Source organism: Accipiter gentilis, chromosome 9, assembly GCF_929443795.1.
Source record: "Accipiter gentilis chromosome 9, bAccGen1.1, whole genome shotgun sequence".
Classification (NCBI taxonomy): Eukaryota; Metazoa; Chordata; class Aves; order Accipitriformes; family Accipitridae; genus Astur; species Astur gentilis.
In genome coordinates, this window is record NC_064888.1 from 12,163,912 (window position 1) to 12,185,441 (window position 21,530).

General features: G+C 38.4%; 1 protein-coding gene across 12 annotated transcripts in view; it reads left to right on the top strand.

The window, feature by feature from the left end:
* Positions 1 to 21,530, top strand: part of LDB3 (LIM domain binding 3) — a 129,801-nt gene that overhangs the window by 42,585 nt on the left and 65,686 nt on the right. For 9 of the 12 annotated variants that reach the window (XM_049810101.1, XM_049810104.1, XM_049810105.1 and 6 more), the window contains exons 4-5: positions 12,753 to 12,828; positions 20,312 to 20,718. In XM_049810101.1, coding sequence (XP_049666058.1) covers positions 12,753 to 12,828; positions 20,312 to 20,718 — 483 coding nt within the window. The remainder of the gene's footprint in view (positions 1 to 12,752; positions 12,829 to 20,311; positions 20,719 to 21,530) is intronic. The other 3 variants (XM_049810107.1, XM_049810108.1, XM_049810113.1) reach the window with 1 other exon arrangement.

Consider the following 21,530-nt stretch of genomic DNA (forward strand, 5'->3'; position numbering starts at 1 on the left):
ATGAAGTGTTGGCAGGGATATTTCATGTGAGTAATCGTTGTGCTTTTGTACTTGCTGACCTCTAAATTACACTGGCAGCAACTCTAGTGGCCACATAATTTAACAAAAAAAAAAAAAAAAAAGGGTTTTACAGCATCCAGGACAGCTTATTTATTGTTTACTGATTGAAGTAGTTGTTAGTTTTGCTTAAAGTATTTTCAGACTGCTAAAGCTTTATTTATTGTGGTATACATTATTCTTTGTCCACATAATCCTAGTGAAAGTATCATTATTTATTGCTTTCTTGCTCTATCTATTGTTTCTTTTATCTTTCTGAGGATTGGCTTGTCTCTTGGTTCCAAAACAATAGATAATCAATTTATGTGGATAATGAACAGCAAAGTAAGCAGTAATGGAGTGTTGCACAGACTGAAATATGCCTGCATAGATAATAGATGTAGATGAGTTAAGATCCATTTTGAAAAGAAGAAAAACAGCTTAAAGTGATATGAAATACTATTAAGCACAAATAGGTCAGACAACTTCTTTGTTAGCAAGTGAGAACTTTCACAGATGATGCTTTTGCTCTAAATGTATACAATTCATAGAATCTCCTCTTCAGTATGACAGTTGCTTTTTGATGTGAGCTATTAGTTCACATTGGTTACCCATTCAGCCTCACTAGAGTTATATGGGAAAAACAAATGACAAAGACTGAAAAGTAATTTTTTTTAAGTGTTGTTTCTTAGATGATTAGAGGCTATTCAAAAAGCTGTGCTCAGAGGCATTAAGCTGGCTTTCACTTTCCACAATTCAGTATTTATAGAAGCTAAACCCTATCAGCATGTGATTTCAGCCAGCTGATACATGCATAGAACCCTTTTAAAGATCCAATATCCCAATGTCTTGAACGAAAGGCATCTCCACAATATTTGGGAACTTAGATTAATCTCACCTTGAAAAATCATTTTTCCTAGGCACAAATGGGTTAATTTACCTAAATACAAAAACATTATGGCAGTTTAGTCACCTGCCAAAAATTTTCAATGAAATATCCTTTTTTTCCAACAAAAATAATTTTACAAAGATTGTACTGGTGAGAAGAAGAATAGTTAACGTGAAAAATATGGGAGCACTCACTAGTAATGGTAATTTTCAACCAAATAAGAACAAAACAGGAGAATCTCCTGGGACTTGGTTACCAGGAGAATGACTGTGCTGAGAGATCATTTTTACTTTTTTAGAAGTGGCTTGCAGCAATGAAACTGGAGTGGAGTGTTCTACTATTATGGAAAAACAAAGCTTTTTCCATAAAGATCAGAGATGATAACTCAGTTATCTAATTTGCATAAAAGTTTGGAAACAGAAATCCTTTCAAATGGAAAAGTCATGTATGTGCATTAGGAAATTGACTGTTGTGATGGGTCAACTTAAGCCCTAAATTTTGATGATGGACATTTATGTGAAGTAGTCACGTGGCTCTACAGGATATGTTTCAAGGTCATGGAGTGCCTTACCAGGCAATCTGTGGCTTGGTTTCACTGTTGCAGCACTGGAAGTAGAACTGAACTCGCTTGTTTAGTCTATAAGGCCACGGAAGAAGCAGTGGAACATGAAATCTAGACGTAAATGCTCTGAGACAGAAAGCTTTTTATTTTTCTAATGGCTCATGGCTCTCAAGAGCGATGGCCTTTCCTTTTATTGATCCTGGCCATGAAGGTTTCATGAGCATTGTTTATAACCTGACAGTTCAGACAGTGTTTGCTGCTACTCACTTTTATTATCACACTTAAGTTCCCTGTGGGTTTTCTTTTTCAGGGTGGGGAACTGGTTATATTTTATTTGGCTGTCAAGAAAAGCTGTACATGGTGTCAGCACTTGTGCAGGACATCAAATTGCAAGACATCAAACATAGCAGAAGGGAAGCATTAAGAATGCCCATTCGTACCTGCCTGCCTAAACAATGAGAGTCTGCACTTCTCTGGCTTTACAAACCTAGGTTTTTTTCAAGTACCATCGATCTGCACCATTCAAGGTACACTAACATAGCTCTTCAGTGAGTGCTTAGTGCGCAGTGCTGGCCTGAGTGGAACTCTCCATGTTTTAGTCACGTAGATATCCCATTATGGGTTCAGGAATTTGTGTCAGGATGTCAAGTCTTTTTTTGACAGCTTCCTTCCCTAAACTCCCTGTTAAATTTGTTCTTATCAACTCACCCATGCTATGTTTTCATGTGAAACCACAAAATTAGCATGGAGATCTCACCAGCTATGCCAGAGGTTTGATCAGGCAGCCAGAACTTGTCTTGTTACTGGCTTGAGTGTAACGCTGCATTTTCTGACTGCTCATTTTCAAAGTCTGTCTGCCTAGTTCTCCAGAGCCTGCAGCGTGCCTCCCTGTGCTGCTTTTGGGAAGTTAAATGATGCAGACAGGCAAGTGGCAGCGAGTTGGAAGTATTTGGACCATTCCTGAAGAAAGAGACCTGTGATCCCATGGTGTGGAAAGGTATGGGACCCTCCAGACCAGCTCCGCTTCCTTCCATTTGGAAGATGAAATACATCTAGGAAGTGAATTCTTTTTTGCTGAAGAAAAGAGAGCAGCAGTGAGGGGAGAAGGGAAGAAATGTCTTTGGCACTGTGCATTATTACCCAGTAGAACTCCGTGAGGCATGCTAGCATTCAGGCAAACAAGGCTAATATTCTAAAACATTAGATACTTGTATAGATGCAGCTCGTTCCTTAGAAACCTACATTACTCTAGATGTACTGAGGTGAGATTGGCACTAGTTCTGCTAGACAGTGCTATGGAAGGCTATGATCATACTCTGTAATGACCTGGGTTGTGGTGGAAAAAGACCTTGCTTTGCTTTTAATCTTTTTGTGACCTCCTGGAGTTTAGTTCTCAGTCATTTTTCAGTATCAGTTTCTAATGAGTTACCTGAGCTACACAGCTGCCCCCAGGCATTTTAGTTCTGGGCCAGTCAAAGTTCATCTTTAACTGGCTGGCTGGTTGTCCCACGGATACTAGCCCATAAACTTACTGTCGTCCAATATTCAGTTCACAGGTGAAAACCAAAATGCATGCAAAATCTCTTTGTATTTCATACAAATGGGTTTATTTATTAAATTCACAGTAAATGCAGTGCACAAGAGTGCAGTATTATTCGTCAACACGTTTCACTGGAGCATCCGCAACATTCATTTGATGTTAACTCAAGGAATCTGATCGGGCTCCTTGGAAAGGATTCACCAAATGTACTGGCTTAGTTTTGGAAAGTGCTGTAACTTGAGTGCACCTCATTCTGCTGGCACAAACATTCCTGTGACACTTGAAGACTCCTGCCTTGGCGTCACCCTATGCTGCTGGAGGGGAGCAGGGGAGGTGCAGACTTTCTGTGCCTGGCGTGCGTTTTGACACAACCTCCCCCTCCCAGGGTGTGCCAATGATGCTTCCATTTACTTCCCGACAGTCACAACTGACTGCCTTTTGCTGGAAAATCATGAGCTAAATAATCCTTTTCTCTAGTGAAAGGGAAAGTGTCAGAGGCAAAGCTATGAGAGACTTATAGTAAATATTTAATGGCTTTCCTTTTTTGTGCAGCACCAAAAGATGGCTGATCCTGCAGTATTTATTTCAGGCCTACTATAAATAAAGCATGTGGTGACAGCGAACTGCAAGCGAGGGGAATTCAGTGGTTATTGTAAACTGCTTTCTTTTGTCTGAAGCTGTGAATAGTAACCAATTCTGTGCATGTTTTAGGTCTGCTGATGGGCAGGTTTTAAATCAGAAACAGATTTAGGCTGCCTTTATGCTCAGAAGAATTAGAAGAGGGTATCTATCCCAGTTTAAGAGTAAATTAAAACTATATAAAGTATATTGATGAAAGCATGGTCTGAAATAGTGGAACTCAGACTATTCTGTAGAAACATTTTCTAAAAGCATTGTAGGACATGATTAGTAAAAACAAACAGAAAAACGAAAATATGGATTTGGAATTTTTCTCCCTTATTTGAATGATTCCATTACATTAATCAGACTAATGATGTTTTCATTCAGGGACTGCTTAACATACTAGAGGTAGAATCTGAGCCCATATGAATGTGACTTGTTTTTGAAAGGAACACTAATGCTAGTGATAATTTGCTAGTGTTCGTGTTCAGCATTGTGAATATATCTCCTGAAATCCATTCTCGGAGTGATGAAGTTTTCCCTGATTGTTCCTGCCTTTCTGACTGCAGTCTTAAAACTATGGAAATTGAATGCCCAGTACCAAATGACTGCTCCTTGGGTGAGGCTGCAGCAACACTTTTACACTCAGGAGTCCCACCTGGGACTCAATAGCTAGCATAGCAACACTTAAAAGTTTAGGGAACAAGGACCATATCAAGACTCTAGAAAGGATCTCTGAATTACTGGATGCAGAAGTGAGATGGTTGTGACCATGTCAGACTGGATTAAGGATATGAATGCCTGCCTCCTATCAGAACACAGTATTTAACAACTCAGCCTTAACTGTTGACAAAGATATGCCTTTTGTATTTGATAACATTTCACCAGAAATGATGGACTCAACATATTTTCAGGTACAAATATGTTCCTATTGCCACAGAAATGTAGCCTGAAATTAGATGACACTTAAAAAAATCAAATCAGAATATAAAAAGAAAAATTAAAAAATGAAGCTCTGCCCTTTAAGCCATTCCTTTGAGTTCTACAGAAATTATGTTTAAAAATGCCAGTGTGATTCTCAGCAGGATTTAAAGGTTAAATTAAGAAAATACTGGCTAGATATCAGAAAGAAATACATTCAAAGCTGGTGCAATGTTAGATATTCCATGTGATGTTTACTGGAATAATTGTGATCTAGACTGGACCAATTACTGAGATCTGTGACCATGTGGACAGTCTGTGTTGGAGCCCTCCACAGTTCACTCAGTGAGCATCTTAGTCTGTATGTACCTGTACTCAAGAAAGGTATTACAAAGTCTACCTTTGAAAAAACAATAAAAGCAGAGTAGTCAAACAGCTGCTTACCTGCTTTACTGAATCACAATGTGTATAAATTCAAAATTTTAAGCAGATTAGTAGAGAAAGGAGAGGAACACTAATGGTGGATGCGACATGTGATACTAGTTAATTTATTTTGCTTAGGCATGTGACTCTAGAACTTTTGAGAGCCACCTACCTCCAACAGCCAAGGTTTCCTCCCCAAACTTGTGATGATACTGTATGCTCAAACCATTGAAAAAGACATATTCCACTAGTGGATTAAGGAAGCTACCATGTATTACCATACGCTGAGAGAGATGGTCCTTCCTCACTCCTTGTGAAATAGAGGTGAATCCCGTTGCATGCCCAGTTGTCTCTGTACGTAGGTATGAGAGGACAGTAGGATTTGTTAAGAGGTTTCAGGCTAGCATTTGGACAGGGCTGTGAGTTACTGTCTTTGAGTAGTAACCTTTAATGCTGTTAAAATTAATGAGCAGCTTTTTCCATGGAAAATGAAATAAAATATCAATGTCAGTCACTGCAATAAATATAAATATATTCCTTACATGAGCAGTTTAATTGAGTGGACTGTTGTTTATACTCACTGCATAAAGTGTCCTCATTAGTTTTAGAAAAGAGCCTGGAAACTGTGGGTATATGCCAAGGCTTTGAAGGGCAATGAAGTTTTCATTACAAGAAGATTCTACTTAGGGATTAAAATTGTTCTCAGAGTGCACATCACTTTTTCCCCCCCCCAAATACCGTCTTAGAGGTGAGATTAAAAATCATTGTTTTATTTGTCTGAGAAATATTCTCTGGATGAGCTAAAGATAATCTCCATGTGAATCTTTTCACATATTGTATTGCACTCACCATGGAAAGGTCAAGATGGATATCACGGGCACATCTCACCAGAGTCAATGGGCTGACACAACTTACTAAGTACACATGACAGTTGTAATCTTTCAGACAAAGAGTTACTGGTTGCATTCTGCAATGGCGATGTCAATATGTTACCCAGAATGTTATGGTAGACAGGAAGGTCACAACGTATTAGGGCTAGGACCTTTTCTTATTGATTAACATTGATTAGCTTAAGCACGGTCATGTCAAAATGTAAATTACACATTTGAAGCTAATTGGAATGGATGATATAGTATTTTTAAGAAGTGGAATGCGGAATCATTCAATCAGATAAAATACTAAGGCTTTACTAGATCAGTCTTGTAATGCATTATTTGTGCATGTGAGGTTCATAGTTTCATTTGGATCCTTTTTTACTATGGTGTGTCATGCCTACCAGCCACTACAAGAGCTGTCAGGCCTCATTCTTTTTTCACAAAATCTTAATCATTGGTGGCACCATCGTTTCTTACAGCGGGAGCAGAGATACACCAAGGTCCGTTTTGCCTGCCTTCCAGGTATTTTCAGGGGTTGGCCACCTCTTCGTGTCTGTGCCTTCCTGGCTGGTGTCTGTTGCAACACAGCCATACTGAGCACTGGGCACAGGCTGGCCCCATGGTGTTTCTGCATTACGGTAATGACAACTTCAAACAGTACCTGAGTACCTCAAAAGGAAACAAATTCTTCTGACAAGTCCTGGCTACCCTTCTTGACTTAGCAGTCTTAAGACGTACAGTTATGTTTCCAGTCAAAGTCTCTCAGATACAGGCATTAATGGAAAGCTCATTGAAGTGTTTTAGTTTGGAGACAGAAAAAGTAGAAGGCCTAAATGAGGCAGACTGTAGTTAAGATCTAATTATCCATGTTCACTAATTTTTCTCTCCCATAGGTCAATTAGAAATGCTCTAAAAGCCACGTGGCACACTGTAAGGTCCACATCCCAAATAAGATGAATTATAGGAAAACCAGTTAAGTATGCTTCATTAACAGCTTCAGGAAACTAAAGTAATTTGTGGTCAGGAACCTCAAAGTATCCTGAGTTAGGCTCTTGCTTTTAGAAAATGTTGAATGGCAAGGGGAAAAATAGACTTCATCTGCATAGTATTAGAAGTCTGCTTGGATTTGGACAACACTTGAACTCCTCTGTATGAACAGAAGAGTTACAAAGCTTTATATTATTCTTTTGTGAATCATAATATCTTTGAAGTTCAGCTGTGATTCCCTGATTCTGGAGCTGGCTCTTTAGCGTCATCTATTTGGTAATTCAGCATTAAAGCAAGCTCATTTTCAAATTCTTATGATCTACTTACTACTTAGAAACAACATTACAGATTTTATATAAATTAATGTATTTTTTCAACAGTGTTGATGGCAATACACCTCTACATACAAATTCAATCCATGACAGCATAAACAAGTTCTATAATTGGACGAAATTTCCTGGGAATGAACCCACATTTCTTTATGGGTTACCTGAGTTTTCAGTACCGATAAGGAGAAAAAAAGGTTTGCAAATGGTTTAAAAACAGTGCAAAGACAGGAAGAAGAGGACAGCAAGAAAAGCAACCTGCCTGAAAAAAAGGTATCCATGCTCCATGGAGGTTAAGCGTAGAGCTTGCTACGTGCTTTGGGTCAGTTCCAGGCATGTGCTCAGCATCCATACTTAGTGCTCTTTGGAGAACTATCACACACAGAGCAGAGCTGCAGGGATACTGGCAGAGCCTCCCCATTTGCCCACAGGAGCTGCTGGGATGGAGGAATTTTAGAGTTGGTGCAGAGTCAACTAAGAGGAGGTAGAGGCATCGGTAGCCCATTGCTCCATTCAGGAGGGAACAGGCTGGAGGGCAGAATGTGGGGCAGTACAAGAAAGAAGGGATTTTGCATAGCAGGAGGGAGGGGAAGAGTTATGAAGATGCAACAGGCACTGTGCAGATGCCACAGAAGTAAAAAGGGTCAAAGAGAGCAGAATTTGCTTTTCCAACATCTTTTAATACCTACTTGTTTTCAAAAATCTCAGCTTTACACATACTGTTTCCAGTTCCCTTCCTTTCCTTCCTTTGACAAAAACCTCCAAGGCTTCTTCCCTTTTCCTTTCCCTTTCTATCCCATTATGTTTGTGACTGCCCCTACTGTGATCCTTTCTAAGGGAAAATGGGTATTACATACTTCTAAACAAATAATCTTTCATAGCTTTTTTTGGATAGCAACTTGCCTTTAGGTTGGTGCCATTTAGGCATAAGAAGTTTTTCTTTGTATATTGCTGTGGATATGAACATTAGGTCTGGAAAGCATAATTGCCTGTCTTGCAATCTGAGTGCAGCAGAATGCAGGGAAATAATTAACAAATCACTCATCTAGCCAAATGCTAATATTTGCGTTCACCATTGATATATAGGGAGCAAAGCTGCTGGTGGAAATACTTTTCAATTTTATTGCGGGCACAGATGATATCCTGAGAGAGGGAAAGTAGGTCTCATCCTTTGGGCTACCCAAAGTGATCGCAGTTATATTTGAAGTATTGTGAAATGTTATGGGGTTTGTCTTTGCAATTCTCATTGGAGTCACTAAGACTGTTTGCTGATGTCCCAGGCAGGGCTTAGAGAATTAAACCATGATATCACAAGACTCAAAATGTTCTGTGCAAGACTTACGAACAAGAAGCAGCTTCTGTTTGGCTTGTTAATTCACTGTTTAGCTGAAGATTTAACTGACACATTACTACTGATCTTAGCACTTATTAATTGGACACCTCAAATTGATAACTATGAGTAATATTTAGTCTGTCACTTTTATGTCTTTTCCCCGCTGCCCCCGCCAAATTGTCACGAATATTATTGCATTAAAACAGATACATATCAGAAGCCCAATTCCTCTTGCTCTGTTGTTTTGCATCCTACTATGTGCTCACCTGCTTCACTCCAGAATGACTCCATTTCAATTAGGTGATAAGTAAAGCATGTAAAATACTTTCTAAGCATTTCTAACCCCAATCTAATCTGTTTTATTACCTTTCCATGCACTTGACCCCTTTTCATTTTCTAGTGGTTGAAATATTAAGATGCAATTATTAAGATGCTCAACAAGGTATAAATAAGTGCTCGTGTAATAAAATGAAAGCAAAAACTTACAGGAAGAAAAGAATTGTTGGTTTTAGCTGTCCTGAGGATTAGAAAATTGAAGATAGACACTGACTGGTGAAGATACAAAATATAAAAACGCCACATGAAGTTGAAAAAGTGCTATTATCTCATAGATCATGTCACCTCTCTGCAACTACAGTGTTGTGCTCCCCCGAGGACACAGGTTACACTGATAGTGCATTACAGAACTCTTCTGCAGCCCTTCCTTAGGCAGGCAGCTTCTCTTAGTGCAGTTGACTCCTAATGAACCTTTGTTGTGAGTTCAAAGATACCAGGTTTGAAGTCAAGTGCTCTTCAATTAAAGATATATTTAGGTAGGTAGGAACAAGTAGAAATTGCTGTCTAAATCAAACTGCGTTGAAAAACTGCATGGACCTTGTTTTTAAACTTCCTTAACAAATAGAACCAGTATTAAGGGAGAGGGGAAGTGAATCTGTGGAAGGAAGGACAATTAAAAAAATACCAGAATGATGTACTTGGTCATCATTAAAACTGTTTTGAGTTTTCATTTTGAAATGAGGGGTTTTGTTTCCATTTTTAACTTTGAAAATATAGAAGAAAATGTCTACAAGTTGAAATCAAATTAATTACTTCAGAAAAACAATCTTGATGGAACATTTCAACATCAAATCTAAAATTATCACAGTCATTTGTGAAATTTGGACTTTCATCCTCTTCATAGCCCTACTAGGCAAGTACACTCCCTGAGCGTTTGGAATAAAATAATTTTGCAATCAGTGGATTAAAATGTAAACCTGGACAAACACATTTACAACAGCACCATCATCACTTGATAAGCAAACTTGTGTTGCTGCAGGATTTTATTCATCTAGCAAAAGAGGGAGCAAAAAAAATGTCCTGAACTTGCAGATGTTTTTCCCAGAGGAGTAATGGCTCTTATGTAAATAATCACTTTATTCTGTAAGTGCATACACTTTCATTCCACAAATTGACTTCACCTCTTCTGCCCTTTTCTCTGGTACAAGCCTCTACTAAATCTAGCAAGCCTCATCATTCTGTTTTTAAATATCAAAGCTGTAAACATCCAGGGCAGAGTTATGTAGGAACCCTATTGTTTTAAAGTAACATCTTGAAACCTCAAAAAATCTTGGTTGGATAGCATTGTGAATGACAGACGTAGCTTATCAGTACTGTGGAAGAAATACAGATTTTTAACATCATCTTCTGTGGTTAGGTAATGAGTGAGGAAAAATAGACATATAATAAACAACAGAAATGATGGAGTAGTTTGGTAAATAAATTCCTTTGCTGCAAATACAAGTATTTTCCAGTTATGCATCAAACATGCAGTATGTGGTTATCTGCTATACCTCTGTACGTGACAAACGTCGTTTACAGTGCTGAGCAACTTTGGCACTAAAATTCGTGATAAGTGAGCAGAGCGGAGGGGACACTTAATGTGTGCTCTGTCCAGCTGTGGTCTTGAGTATGGCCAGGTCCCCCCATGTAACTTCACAGAAATACCTGGGTGTACCCAGAAATGGCACCAGTGGAAGGAGGATCAGAATCTCCCCCTAAATCTTTCATAAATTGTCGCAGTCAATTTTCAGCAACTCTGTGTTCTGGGCTGCAGCTGATTGTTTTAAATTATTATTTTTTTACTTTCTCTTTTGTGATGTCTTTCATGGTACATGTGCACGTCTCATGAATATGATTTATTGTTTCTCTTTTTAAGCTAAAATGCTTGGAGGAAGGGTACAGCACTCACTCCTGAGGGAAGATCAGGTAGTAACTCGCCTGAGGAAAGTTTGTTCTAGGCACTTAGTGATTAGCTTTTGTTCTTAGAACGGGAAGGTATATATTTCTCAGATAATTATGTCTTAGGGAGTGTATTGTGATATATTCCAGCTGTAAGTATCAACCTTAGTGCCTTTTACAATTTTCTAGCCTCTCATTTCAGGAATGCTTTGTCAGTGAATTTCACAGGTTAATTACCTATTGTTTAACAAAATGCCACTTTTCATTGTCTCCTCAAACTGTGTTCATTTTCATAGAATCTCCTTGTGAGGTAGGCATCTATTACATCACCTTTGTTTTCAGCTCTCGAAGTAGCATAATTTTCATATCTTCTATATGGAAATCTTCCAGTTTCTGTAATGATTACTCCTTTTTCCTAGGTTGTTTGTTTGTTTACTCCTGCTTATGGAAATACTTCATGTGTGGCAGCTAAAGCTAAATACGGAGCTCAATGTGAAGCTAGGTATTAATGCAGGGATTGCCACTATGGATGAGCCAGTTTTTGTCTAGCTCAGCTTTCTGTCTCTGATAGATGCCACTGGTAAGTATTTCAGAGGAAAGTGCAACACAACCCTCAGTAAGGAAATAATGAACCTAGCACAGAAGGTCTTCCACTGTCAGTTTTTTAAGTTGTGCCATGATAAATGAAAATCTGTATGGCTACTTACTTTTACCCAATCTAAAGCAGCTGTTGGTTTTTTTGTTGTACGTATAAATATCTAATCCTTTCTGATATCCTGCTGTTCTCATAGTCTCAATGATGTCGTGTAACAATGAGTTTGACCTCAGGTTAATCAAGTACTCTAGGAAAAAATGTTTGCCTTTATCAATTTTATACGTGTTGACTTTTCAATTTCACTTAATGTCCAGGAACATAGCTTTATTTCCCTTTTTCTAACATTCATTATTTTTTAAGCCTCCGTAATGTCTTCCCTTATTCATCTCCTGTCTAAAGCAAACAATTCCGAATGTCCCAGTCACTTCTACTTGATTTGTATGCTTTTAAGTATTTTTATTTCATTTTTGTACTTGTCCTAATTTTGAAATGCACTTTTTAAGATGAAAATTCCAGGCATAATCCTGATCTATATGTTGGCAATAGGATATTACTTGTATAATTCTGATTCTTTTTACTATTTTTACATTTTTCATTTCATTTTCTCTGGTGATCCCATGTGTACTGGAAAGATTTCAGGGGGATGTTCAACACTATGCAGGTTCTCGCAACACCTCCGGCAAACACATCTTCGCTTACCTGAACATTCTAGGGTGCTTCAGTTAGCATTTGTCATAGTGCTTGCTTTGTTATGTTCCAATGAAAGGGCAAACTGTGTGTTCTGAAAGCATTTTAGTTGGGTTTGGTTTTGTTTTTTAAATTATCATGTACGTATATTTGTTAAATACAGGTGAAAGGTAGGCATTTGGAGTGGAGTGTGGTTAATCCAGTAGTGACCTGCCCCTTTTGAAACTAAATTGTCTGAAATGAAGGCCATGTTTCTTCCTGCAGAGAGGTTTAAATTATGGCAGTTGCTATACAGTTTAAGCTATTAAGTAATAATCTTTTGAGGAGTTGATCTTGAGATGCTAAACTAAAGTTTAGTCTCTGCATTTTAAAACACTTCTAAGTCCCTTTTTCCAGAGTGCTGCCCAAACCTGAATTTGTCTAGTTGTAACTGATTGTCATCTATGAAAATGCAGTTTGTCACAAGGTACTGGAAAACGGATGATCTCCCAAGTCAGGGCTGCTTCTGTAACTGGTGGCTTTTCATCATTCAAAGAAAGTATATAGAACTTTTTCTCACATTTAAGAAGACCTTTATAAATGAGAATGTAGAAAAAGCATGATGATCACTAGAAAAAGTCTAGGCTATGCTTAGCTTTCACTCCTGATGAAGCAGCATTTTTTCATGAAATTAGAGCTGAAAAATAGGGGTCCACATTGCTAATTTTTTTTTTTTTTTTTTTTTTTTTTTTTGTCTGCAGATCTAAACGTCCGGTGCCAATTTCAACCACAGCACCCAGAATTGACTCCCCCAGGGCTGTAATTCCCCACCAGAAGGTATGTGACACGTTTCTTCTCAGCCAAAGTTAATACCATTTTTATCTACTGTGGTGAAGGTAAATACTTACTACAGGAAGTAGCTTTTGCCCACCCCAAATAAGTAAACATTGAAAGAATGCACAGGCAGCAAAACCGCCACAATGCAATGTATTAGTGGTCTGTATTTTGCTAATTTCTGATTAGCAGAACCAAAGCATCCAGCTATCCTCTGATGGGATCTGGTCTAACCCATTCTGAGCAGTTTGTTTTCATCTAGGCTGCAAGAGGCTACCAAAGCTTCTCAAAATATACATTTGCTTTTGTAGATTCTTGGGGAAAAACCATTAGGCTATGCCTCAGTGTATCCAAATCCTGACTACAACTGAAAAGACACTGATTTGGAAAGAGGGCATTAGGGCATTTGAAAGCTTGCATCATATTGCATCCTTGTCACATTATTCAAAAGGCATGAGAATAAAAATAAAGAGGGTAAGTCAATTTAATGAATAACAGCAAGTGGCAGAGGAAATGGATGGCTTGGTCTCTGTTGTCAAAGCTTGTCATCTTCCATAAAATAAACGTTCAGATTAGAATAAACAGCATCCATTGACTGTACCTGGCAACTCATCACCTGTATCTTTGGAGGCACTGAGGAGCAAGGATAGCTGAAAGATGGTATATATACTTAGGCTCAAGAACTGGGTAGGACATTTGTATTGCTGATGCATTTAATTAGGTAAATGGAGAGCAGGTAAAATCTCCATTGCTTCAACTTTATCCCTTCTGTGAGTGCCAATTTCATCTCTAGCATGTAGTATAAATAAGAAACACTGAAGATCAAAATGTGTGGGGAATTAGGTGATGTTCTACTGGTTTGGGCAGTTCTGACTTCCACAGATCAATTTTAAGTAATTTTTATAAACACCATGCTTTCCAAATTCAAAGCTCAGAAGGTAACATCATCACTGTAACCACTGCAAATATGTTCACACTAACAGAAGAGAAAGCACTTGGGAAGAATAATTTGATTCAATTTTATTTTGTCAAATTTGAAACGAACCTGTCTGGCCATTTATTAGCTGAGACAGAAATAATGTTATTTTGCTCTGGATCTTGTAAACGTTTTGGCAAGGGAAGACGAAATTAAGAATTTATCTTGCTCAGAGTTGTTTCTTTTTGTATCATGGTTTTATAAAAGTTATCTTGGAGAAAGTTATTGGAGGAGGCACCAAATAGTACTGTGAAATTCCTAGAACAAAAACGATGGATCATTCAGTTAGATTGGTGTTCAACTGCACCAGCAAAGTAATAGGGACAGGAAGGGGGAGAGAGTACTTATTTGCCCTCAAGAACTACACAGAATGCTGTTAGTTTTCAAGGCAGCAAGTAGACATGTCTCTTCAGAGTTATTCACCAACACAAGACTGAGAACTATCTTTTGGGACCCTCAGTAGCACCTGTGAAGGTATGACAAATTTGCCTACTTCCACCACAGGCACATAAAAACTTTTATACGTCAGATATTCATGACTCTGTATTAGGTGCGTTTCTTCCCTGGCAAATGTCAATTTTAAAATTACTGCCATAGTTATTCAAAGCTGTTTACCATACAAAACATTTTTCTCCCTTAACTATCTACCCTATAGAAAATTTAACTCCACACACTGTACAGTTTTTTTAAAGGTCCTAAAAGTGCCTTTGGCATGAAAGCTATAAAGTCACTTTATATTTCCTATTTTAACCCTTCAGAGAGAGATGAGGATCAAAGGACTCAATCCTTTTTCAGGACAACGTTGTCTCACACTTGAGCGTTCTGTGCATCAGTGCTTAGGAAAAGTTTATAGGAGCTGTTGGAGGCAGCCTATTCTGAACGGGTTACAGGCAGTACTTGCAGCTGGAAAAGACATTTACTGGAACCTTTCTGGAGGAAAGGTGTGGCATCTGGGAGAAGGTATGGTGGGAAACAGGGTATCTAGCAGTATTCAGAAAGGTCGTCTTAGGTGTAGGGTCTTTGGCTCGGGGGAAGAGGTAGCAGTAGAGTGCTGGAGTGTGGGGCCCTTTGCAGGTCAAGAGGAGTGACATTTGTGTCACTAGTATACACGAGTAGACAACAGTAATTTTTACCTGAGAAAAATTCTTCTCTGAGGGTGGTTTGGAAGGGAATGGAGGCATTGAACCATTGGAAAACTCTCAAAATCCAGAATAAAAAGTCTTCACTGATAGAAACAGTGGTACGGGGATGTTGCAATAAGGTATGCTACAGTAAATATACTTTCAAAATCAAGGTTTCTTTGCTTGTCCCTTTACTATTTCTAGTAACAGTATCACTGTAGAAATGAAGAATTCCGTGACACGTAGGCAGAAGCTGTCACCTCCACATCACTGCTTGACAGTGTTTAGACTCTGATGGTTCACATGAAATGAATTCGATTGCATTTCAAAAGACAGCAAAAACTACATTACAAGACAGTCACGACAGTGTTGTCCTCAAACATCGAGAGAAGTTTTTCTCACCTTTCTCTGAGTCAAGGTTAAGGCATGTCAATGTTAGCTGAAAAATCTGCATGTGCAAGTTCAGTGTCGAGTTTAAAAACCATAAATTCTCTTGTACATTATTGCTGGTCTGATTGCAGCTTCCACTAATTTTCAAGCATGTATTTCTTCTTTGACTGCTATGGTAATTTTTTGTGTGTTTTAGATAAATAAGCATGCATTATCTTACAAAGATGCAAGGAAGGTATAAAAACCCTGGAGTTCTTCACCATGATAGAAATTTTTCTACATTCCACAAGTAACATATATTCTCACCTTACTTTCTGGAGCTTATCAATGTTATGGATGATACAGGTTCTGCAACCATAAGTATGGTGTCAACTGAGCTGTAGGCCTATTATTGGAAATAAAAGTTTGACTGATTCGCGGTTTCACTCTTTCCTTATATGACATTAATCTCCAACTTGAAACAATTTTCATTTAGTTTAGTCAAATCTTTTTTATTTAGTCAAAAGGTTTAGTCAAGTCTTTTGCACAGGTGTGGCATAGCTGGAAGAAAGGGCATAACTAATGCTGAAAGCATTCAAATAACAAGAAGAGTAAGCATGAGTCCAAGAATTGAAACTAAGCCATCATCCATCAGTGAGTTCCTGCAGCTTTTCAGGAGGGGCACAACACTGGTGAAGGTTCAGCTCCATCCAGTTCAAAATGTTCAAGCTGAAGCTTTAAGGCTAAGCATAGCTTGAACATTTGTCCCCTTGCATAAAGGTATCAAGACAGCCTCTTTACATTTTAATAATACGGCTATGTGTTGTCCTGTTTATGAAACAGTACTGAACACACTTATTTCAGAGTCCCAGTGAAGATCTCATAATGCTTATGATTTTTGCCAAATTTGGGAACCTATGTGGCTAAGAGGAAATAGATGAATAGGCAATTGACTTTTTAAGTAAAGCATAGGATGGAAGAGCTGGCTGAGCCAAAAGCTATTTGTTGGATGTCTTTGATCAGAGTCATTTAATGCCACGGTGCCATTTCCTTCTTTCTAGAAGAAGTTTAAAGCAACATCAGCTTCTTGGGAAGCATGTTGGGAAGTCAAATTCATTAGTATAGTGTTAAAATTGTTCTCCCAGAAGTGCAAAAGGTGAATAAAGACTGTACGGTCATAGCAATAGACAAATAGAATGTGGTCTGTCAAAAGAAGAGGACCTGAAAAACTGGTATTGTGTCTTACAATATAAATTTGTTTCTCACTTCTCTGATATATAACAAGGAGCATTTGCCTTGCATAGAAATTGAACATTTATAAAGAAAAGGATAATAATATTTCAGAATGGAAATTGAGCTGATTCATAGCTTCCCTCTGTTCCCAAATGTTTGAGACTCCTCTACATTTATCAGTTTTAAGCTCAATTCACAGACATTACACTGGGAAATTAAAACGCCGTTTTCCCCTCGTAGTAAGGGATTGCTGCAGGATCACAGCATCTTTCTCTAGGGAAGAAGCCCATTGCTCAGTGTCAGAGCCTCCTCTTCTGGTCGACTGAGGGGTAGCATCAGACTTACATAGTTTGAAACGTTTGTTTGCTTTTCCAGCCACAGAGACTGAAACAGAATGGGATGAGAGAGATGGGAAATAGGGGGACGTTTGTTACTGTTGGCTGCATTTCATGTGAGGTAATGCTGAAGGCCGTGCTGCTGCGCAGTATTAGAAATTTGACCTTCGCATTCAGAAATGGTTTCAGAAATACTGCATTTGTCTGGTTTTGCCACTGAACTGGAGAAAAAAAAAAATTCTAAAATATCCTACCAGGAATAATCTGAATGAGAGATTCTTTGTCAATCACAAAAGGAAAGAGCTAAATAAACTGATTATCGGGCAGTAATTCTTTGGAAGAAGTTATACAGCTGCTCTAGGACACGTCCTGTTTCATCTCTTTCCCCCCTGAACACAGGAAAAACTACTACCTTAAAACTACCATGAATATTAAGTCAAATGGAGAATTCTACCCTGGCACTGCTGAGCTCCTAGGAATTCTAGTGTTGAGTTACCAGCATGCTGGTATTCCAGCTAGAAATCGTTTGAGGAGTGAAAGCAAAACTCCATTCATGTCATAAAAGTGAGCAAAATCGTCAACCATCTTTTTTTATGGTGGTCCTATGATTTTCCTTTTGCCTACTGTTAGTGTCCAGTAACACCAAAACTTTGAAAATGCATTAGAATTAAGGAAATATCTGGCATTTCTCTCATTAGCAGTTGAAACTGATACTTTATAATTAGATCTCCTTGCATGTCCTTTTATTATGGGGTTAAGAAAGGAAACCCGCAGTTAGCTTGGAGAAAAGCCACAGAGTTTTCAGGGTAACAAACAAATATAACTCCAGCATATCCTTTTTCTTCACTATTGCCTCTATTTATTTTTTTTAAAAATATTTGTTTTGTCCCTCTCTGCTAGCATGCAAAACTCATTTGCACAAGTGGTGACTTAATTTATGAACACGGCCTTGTGCGTTTGTGCCTCTTTTACAACACATTTTTAGAGAGAATCTCTGTTTTCTGTTTGTTTAATGGTACTTGGAAGCTTGCAGTAGGCCACTGAAAGGCTGGTTGTTTGCTGTTTTCGATGTCAGGGTATAATGGCTGAAGTATGTAATTCAAATGTATTTATTTAAAAAGGCATAGTCTGAAAAATGCTTTTGGAATTATCTGTTTCTATAGCCTCAGGCAGCTATTAGTGCCAGCTAAAATCTCTTCCTGTTTATTACCAAGAAAATGTTCTCAGTTCATTTTATCTGCCTTACATTTTTGATTCAAAACATCTTAAATGTATTTAATGTTATGATTAATTATATCCTTAGACCTTTAGGGGATTTTTTGCAATTAATTTTAATTAATCAGGCCATATTATCTTGATTTTTCAAATGTAATCTCCCTAAACTTAAGTATGCAATATAGAAAAATCCAAGAGGGGAACATAAAATATTTCTCTTTCTGGTGAACCTGTCAAAATCAGTAAATGACATTAATAATAACCAATACTAGCAAAAGTAGAAAATCAGAGGCCGAATGATTCTCAGGCCTATGTTTCACGCAAGGCTCTGGAGGAGACGCATGTAAGATGTGAAAGATGGCGATTGAAGCGGTGCCAGCCCACACGAGGCAAAATGTCACTGCAGGCCACCATCTGCTCTTATTCTGGCTTTCACCGAGGGCAGACTGTGGGCTCCATCCCTTCTTCAGGATAAAGTCCCCTGCCTGTCCCTGTCCCCCAGAGCTGGACTGCAGTGTGCTGCCAGCATTACTGGGGGGGCTCTTAACTGTGAGCATCACGGCATCTGGGTACCACTTCTGGCGGCAGGGTATCTAGGTCCAGAGGGAGAGGTTGAAGTGATCCTTCTCCTGCAGCAAAAGCAATGTAGCCCAGGTTAGGCTGGAGCCAGGAGCTTCTGAGATAAACTACAAATTGATACTATGGCTCTAGAGAAATCTGTAAATTGTCAACCATTCACACAGTTTGTTGGGTACCTCAGCTATAGATTTTTTTAACCAAAGCACGTACTTACAGACAAACAAAAGTGATGAATAAAACAGCTTTTGAAACTATATCATTCGTTACTTTAAAGCATGTGCTAATGAGTTCCAGCACTCAGGATGCTACGTACAAGAGGCAAACATTAAAGAGATGTTAATCGGTATTGGAATCTTGCTATTCATGTTCCAGTCACTGAGCCTTTAGAAGTTAAAGAATAAGAAAACTGAGAGTAAAGGTATAAAATGCCCATCTGAAAGTGAAGTTCGTATTCCTTTTTGGTAGAATTGTCCATGCTGCAGGTAGGCAGACTTCCAAAAAGTGCAGAGCTGTGGTCACTACACGCTGCCAGTAGCTAGAAGGAAATGCGGTAATTTAACCCTAAGGGTGCTCTGTGCTTCCCACAAAGTGCTGAGTACCTTCCAGTCCTAGGGATTTAGATGGTGTTGCACCAGAATGAGCTTGAAGCAGTGATAGGGTGTTGTAGGCAACATGAGCCCAGAAGCTTTACAGGAAACTTCCTTGGAACTCATGTGACAACTTATTTCCAGCACCGTGTTGCTGAAAAAGCAGTATTTTTCTTTTTTTTATATTACCTTTTATTTTGCTTTCATTAAGCTGCATTAATAGCAAATCATTTATGAAACTGAAGCATAGTACTGCGTTTTTCCGAGATGAAAGTTTCTAATTTGAGCACCAGCAGGGTATAGCTATTGTAGGAGAGATTTCTGTGACTTTGACTAAGACAATACATCCTGCTGTCCTAGTTAGGAATATTGTCTGGGACATGACTGTAGGATCATACACTCATCATCTACGTACTCAGGCACACATTCCTTCAAGTGGAAATTATGCAGAAATCATCAGAATAGAAGCATCCTATCTGTTGAGCAGTACCTGTTCTCGAGTCCTGTTGGTCTATCTGCTAATCATGCTGCATGGCCTAATTAGCATGAACCAGAGCCTATGAAAGCAATGCAATGTGTGGGCTTCAATAACTTGGAAGTGTACTCATAGAAAATAGAATGGTGTGGTTTAGAATGATTATGTTTTTATAACAATGGCAATGGCATTGACTTTTTTGTTTGCATATTATCTCAAATTATTCTGACCTCAAGACTTTATTTTAAGATTTCTTAATTATCCTAGAAATTAATCGACAGTGTTGGCTTTATATAAAATTATTGCTATGCGGTTGACTAGTAGCAAATGCTTTTTTAATGTTAGGCTTTATTTGTTAATTTCAACTAAAAGCCAGTAAAAAAATGCCTGACTGTTTTGCTTCCCTTATTTTGAAACAATGCGTTTCTTTGTTGAAAGTCTTCCCTGAAAGGTTGGATGCTTTGGCCCCAATCTATTTATTGCAAATTTATCAATAGGTTTAGAAAGCAGTAAATGCAGATATGTTATTTTTGCATGTGTTCTATGATTGCTCTTTTCTTTTTTTCTTTTCTTGGCCTGCATGTTTGCTACTACAGGAACCTGCTTGGGAAATCAATGGCAACAGAACAACCTTCAGTCCTCTAACTAACACGGCGACTGGGCCTATGGGTAGTATGTTAGCAACCAATGGAACGTTTTCAGGCTACCTCAACAAGCAAGAGATCAGCTTTTCAAATAGCTCTGCCTACTTAAAGACTACCACAGTTAGATCTTCCATGTCCTCTCAGTCTGTGACTCCTGACATTTCACCTGCAAAGAGTAATCTAGGTTCAAAACTAAGCCCTGTATTGACTGATGGCAATAGTCCCATCCACCAGCTGAGCCCTGCAAGGCAGTATAACAACCCTATTGGCCTTTACTCAGCAGAGACTCTAAGGGAAATGGCTGAGATGCATAAGTTAAGTCTCAACCGAAGGGCTTCGGAAGGTGGACTTCCTAGAGGGTAGGTAACCTGGTAAAATATTTAATATTTCAATTAAGTGATGAATTTGCTGAAAAATGAATGTAATAATACCTACCCTATTGTGCATTTGTCTGGTAATCATGATTAAGGTCTGGAACAATCATTAAATTTTCCAGTACCCCCCAAAACATATATGCAGTACCATTACAGAATAACTCTTGGTCTTTGGTATCTGAATTGCAATATGGATTGGCAATAGTCACCAGAGCATGAAGAGGAACACTATGACTGAAGTAACTGTGATGATCTCAGGGTTCTGGCATTTAGCGATTTAACTAACGCATGTAGTCTCACAGAACCAAGTATCACTGTTGGCCATTATAGAAGCTGCTATAAAACAGATCTAATCTTTGGCACTTTCCTGAAGAGAAATTGCTTTGACCAGCAAATCTGACGTGCTAGTCTGCTGGAGTGTCCCGCTATAATTCCTGCCTTAACGTATTGGCTTTCCTATGCAAAATGAGTCAAAACTGCAATATTTTGAATCCTCTGGTTTGAACATGGTCTGTCTCGCGTTAGCTTTGCTCTTAACTTGTTTTTAACAAAGAATGATCTCTAAATACTACCCAGGTCGTTTGATCTCATGTTGTCAAGGTTTTCGGTGTTACTGTATTGCAGATCGACTGTTTTACAAGTAGGTTTGTGAAGTGAGGAGCTTGGACTACAACGCACGAGGAAAAGCAATGAGAAGGAGATTTTCCTAATTTTTCTGCCTTCATGTATTAATTTGCAAACAAATCTGTAATTTTTTTATTTGTGTTTATTTAAAATGAAGATAAATTTCTTATTAT